The sequence below is a fragment of the Petromyzon marinus genome, unplaced genomic scaffold, assembly GCF_048934315.1.
Source record: "Petromyzon marinus isolate PM22_M1 ecotype Great Lakes invasive population unplaced genomic scaffold, UKy_Petmar_22M1.pri1.0 PM_Scaffold_96, whole genome shotgun sequence".
In the NCBI taxonomy this organism is placed as follows: domain Eukaryota; kingdom Metazoa; phylum Chordata; class Hyperoartia; order Petromyzontiformes; family Petromyzontidae; genus Petromyzon; species Petromyzon marinus.
In genome coordinates, this window is record NW_027423706.1 from 258,790 (window position 1) to 262,072 (window position 3,283).

Here is a 3,283-nt window from a genome sequence, read left to right on the forward strand (position 1 = left end):
CCGTGCCTCGACGTTAACGTAACATTTAACAACAATGACCAACAGCAAAAACACAACTCGGACAGTTACGTTTTAAAATTGTTCAACTTTTTAATAATTCGTTAAGCGGCCTAGGAGAAGCCTCTCACCTCCAGGCCTCCGCTTTGTAATTCCTAGCACGGATACGCCGATGTCGCTCCGCCCCCTTCTTTCTCGCCGTCCTATTGGTTGAGGAAGGGTGGGCGGGGCATTTTTTTTACCGCCGCCACGCCTCCGCCGCGCGCTCGCGCTCCGCAACCAATCAGGGGCAGGCGCTGCCACTTAAGCGCTGTCGGAATTCTAATTGAGGTGGGTTAACGTTGGGGGGGCATCGCGATATATCGCAGCCACGACGATATATCGTGATTGACGATATATCGGCATTGACGATATATCGCAGCCACGACGATATATCGTGATTGACGATATATCGCAATTTCCGATATATCGGCTTTGACGATATACCGCAGCCACGACGATATATCGTTATTTACGATATATCGCAATTGACGATATATCGCAGCCACGACGATATATCGTAATTGCCGATATATCGCAATTGACGATATATCGCAATTGCCGATATATCTTAATTGCCGATATATCTTAATTGACGATATATCTTAATTGACGATATATCGCAATTGCCGATATATCGCAATTTACGATATATCGCTGCCTCGACGATATATCGTTATTTACGATATATCGTTATTTACGATATATCGTTATTTACGATATATCGTAATTGACGATATATCGTAATTGACGATATATCGTAATTGACGCTATATCGCTGCCTCGACGATATATCGTTATTTACGATATATCGTTATTTACGATATATCGTAATTGACGATATATCGTAATTGACGATATATCGCAATTGACGCTATATCGCAATTGCCGATATATCGCAATTTACGATATATCGCTGCCTCGACGCTATATCGTTATTTACGATATATCGTAATTTACGATATATCGTTATTTACGATATATCGTAATTGACGATATATCGTTATTTACGATATATCGTAATTGACGATATTTCGTTATTTACGATATATCGTAATTGACGATATATCGTTATTTACGATATATCGTAATTGACGATATATCGCAACTGACGATATATCGTAATTTGCGATATATCGTTATTTACGATATATCGTAATTGACGATATATCGCAACTGACGATATATCGCAGCCCCGGGACTGCCCCATAGACTCAAGCCAGCAGGTGCCATGGGTCGACTGCTGTGCCAGGCTAGGTGCATGAGGAGGAGGTCACGTGACAGACTCTGCAGGTGCCGTGGGTTGACTGCTGTGCCAGGCTAGGTGCATGAGGTCACGTGACAGACTCTGCAGGTGCCATGGGTCGACTGCTGTGCCAGGCTAGGTGCATGAGGAGGTGGTCACGTGACAGACCCAGCAGTTGCCATGGGTTGACTGCTGTGCCAGGCTAGGTGCATGAGGTCACGTGACAGACCCAGCAGGTGCCATGGGTCGACTGCTGTGCCAGGCTAGGTGCATGAGGTGGTCACGTGACAGACCCTGCAGGTGCCATGGGTTGACTGCTGTGCCAGGCTAGGTGCATGTGGTCACGTGACAGACCCTGCAGGTGCCATGGGTTGTGCTGCTGTGCCAGGCTAGGTGCATGAGGTGGTCACGTGACAGACCCAGCAGGTGCCATGGGTCGACTGCTGTGCCAGGCTAGGTGCATGAGGTCACGTGACAGACCCATCAGGTGCCATGGGTCGACTGCTGTGCCAGGCTAGGTGCATGAGGCACCGCCTGTTACCCGTACCAACTCTTTACACGCCGGGCGCTCCGCTCGTTGTTGTGGGCATCACTCCTCTCTGCCCTCCGCTGAGCGACTGCCTCCAGTAGCCACAGAGTGCACCTAGCCTGGCACTGCCCAGAAGCATCCTTCACGAGACTCCTCCGACCTTGCTGGTACCGCTCATCGGCAAGTCCACTCAGCTCCACATCCTCCTGAACCACATTCAGCTGCAACCCATCACACTCACACACTCGCCCATCCACTAAACCAACCACTCACTCACCCATCCACTCACTTACTCACCCATCCACTCACCCACTCATCCACTAAGCCAACCACTCACTTACTCACCCATCCACTCACTCACCCATCCACTCACTTACTCACCCATCCACTCACCCATCCACTCACTTACTCACCCATCCACTCACCCACTCATCCACTAAGTCAACCACTCACTTACTCACCCATCCACTCACTCACCCATCCACTCACTTACTCACCCATCCACTCACCCATCCACTCACTCACCCATCCACTCATCCACCCATTCACTCATCCACTCAACCACACTCACACACTCGCCCATCCACTCACCCACTAAACCAACCACTCACCCATCCACTCACTTACTCACCCATCCAATCACCCACCCATCCACTCATTTACTCACCCGTCCACCCATCCACTCAACCAATCACACACTCACCCATCCACTCATCCAACCACACTCACCCTTCCACTCACCCACTCATTCAACCAACCAATCACCCAACCATCCACTCACTTACTCACCCATCCACTCATACACCCATCCACTCAACCAACCATACACTCACCCGCCCACCCCTCACCCACCCACCCTCTCACCCACTCACTTACTCACCCACCCACTCACTCACCCACCCACCCACTCACTCACCCACTCACCCACCCACTCACTCACTCACCCACCCACTCACCCACCCACTCACTCACCCACTCACTCACCCACCCACCCACTCACCCACTCACTCACTCACCAGGTGTACTCTACGAGTGTATCCTCACCATCACCGCCGTGTGCTCACCACTGCTCACCCACTCACTCACCCACTCACTCATTCACCCACTCACTCACCCACTCACTCACTCACCCACTCACTCACCCACTCACTCACTCAACCACTCACTCACCCACTCACTCACCCACCCACTCACTCACTCACCCAGTCACTCACCCACTCACTCACCCACTCACTCACTCACCCACTCACTCACTCACTCACCCACTCACTCACTCACCCACCAACTCACCCACGCACTCACCCACCCACTCACTCACCCACTCACTCATTCACTCACTCACCCAGTCACTCGCCCACTCACTCACTCACCCAGTCACTCACCCACTCACTCACCCACCCACTCACCCACTCACTCACCTACTCACTCACCCACTCACTCACTCACCCAGTCACTCACTCACCCAGTCACTC

At 51.1% G+C, this 3,283-nt stretch overlaps 1 protein-coding gene across 1 annotated transcript in view; it reads left to right on the plus strand.

Annotated features, from left to right (window-relative positions):
• LOC142923958 (uncharacterized) overlaps positions 1-437 on the plus strand; it is a 12,170-nt gene extending 11,733 nt beyond the window's left edge. The window contains exon 6 of the mRNA XM_076064987.1: positions 419-437. Coding sequence (XP_075921102.1) covers positions 419-437 — 19 coding nt within the window. The remainder of the gene's footprint in view (positions 1-418) is intronic.
• The last annotated feature ends 2,846 nt before the right edge of the window (positions 438-3,283 follow it).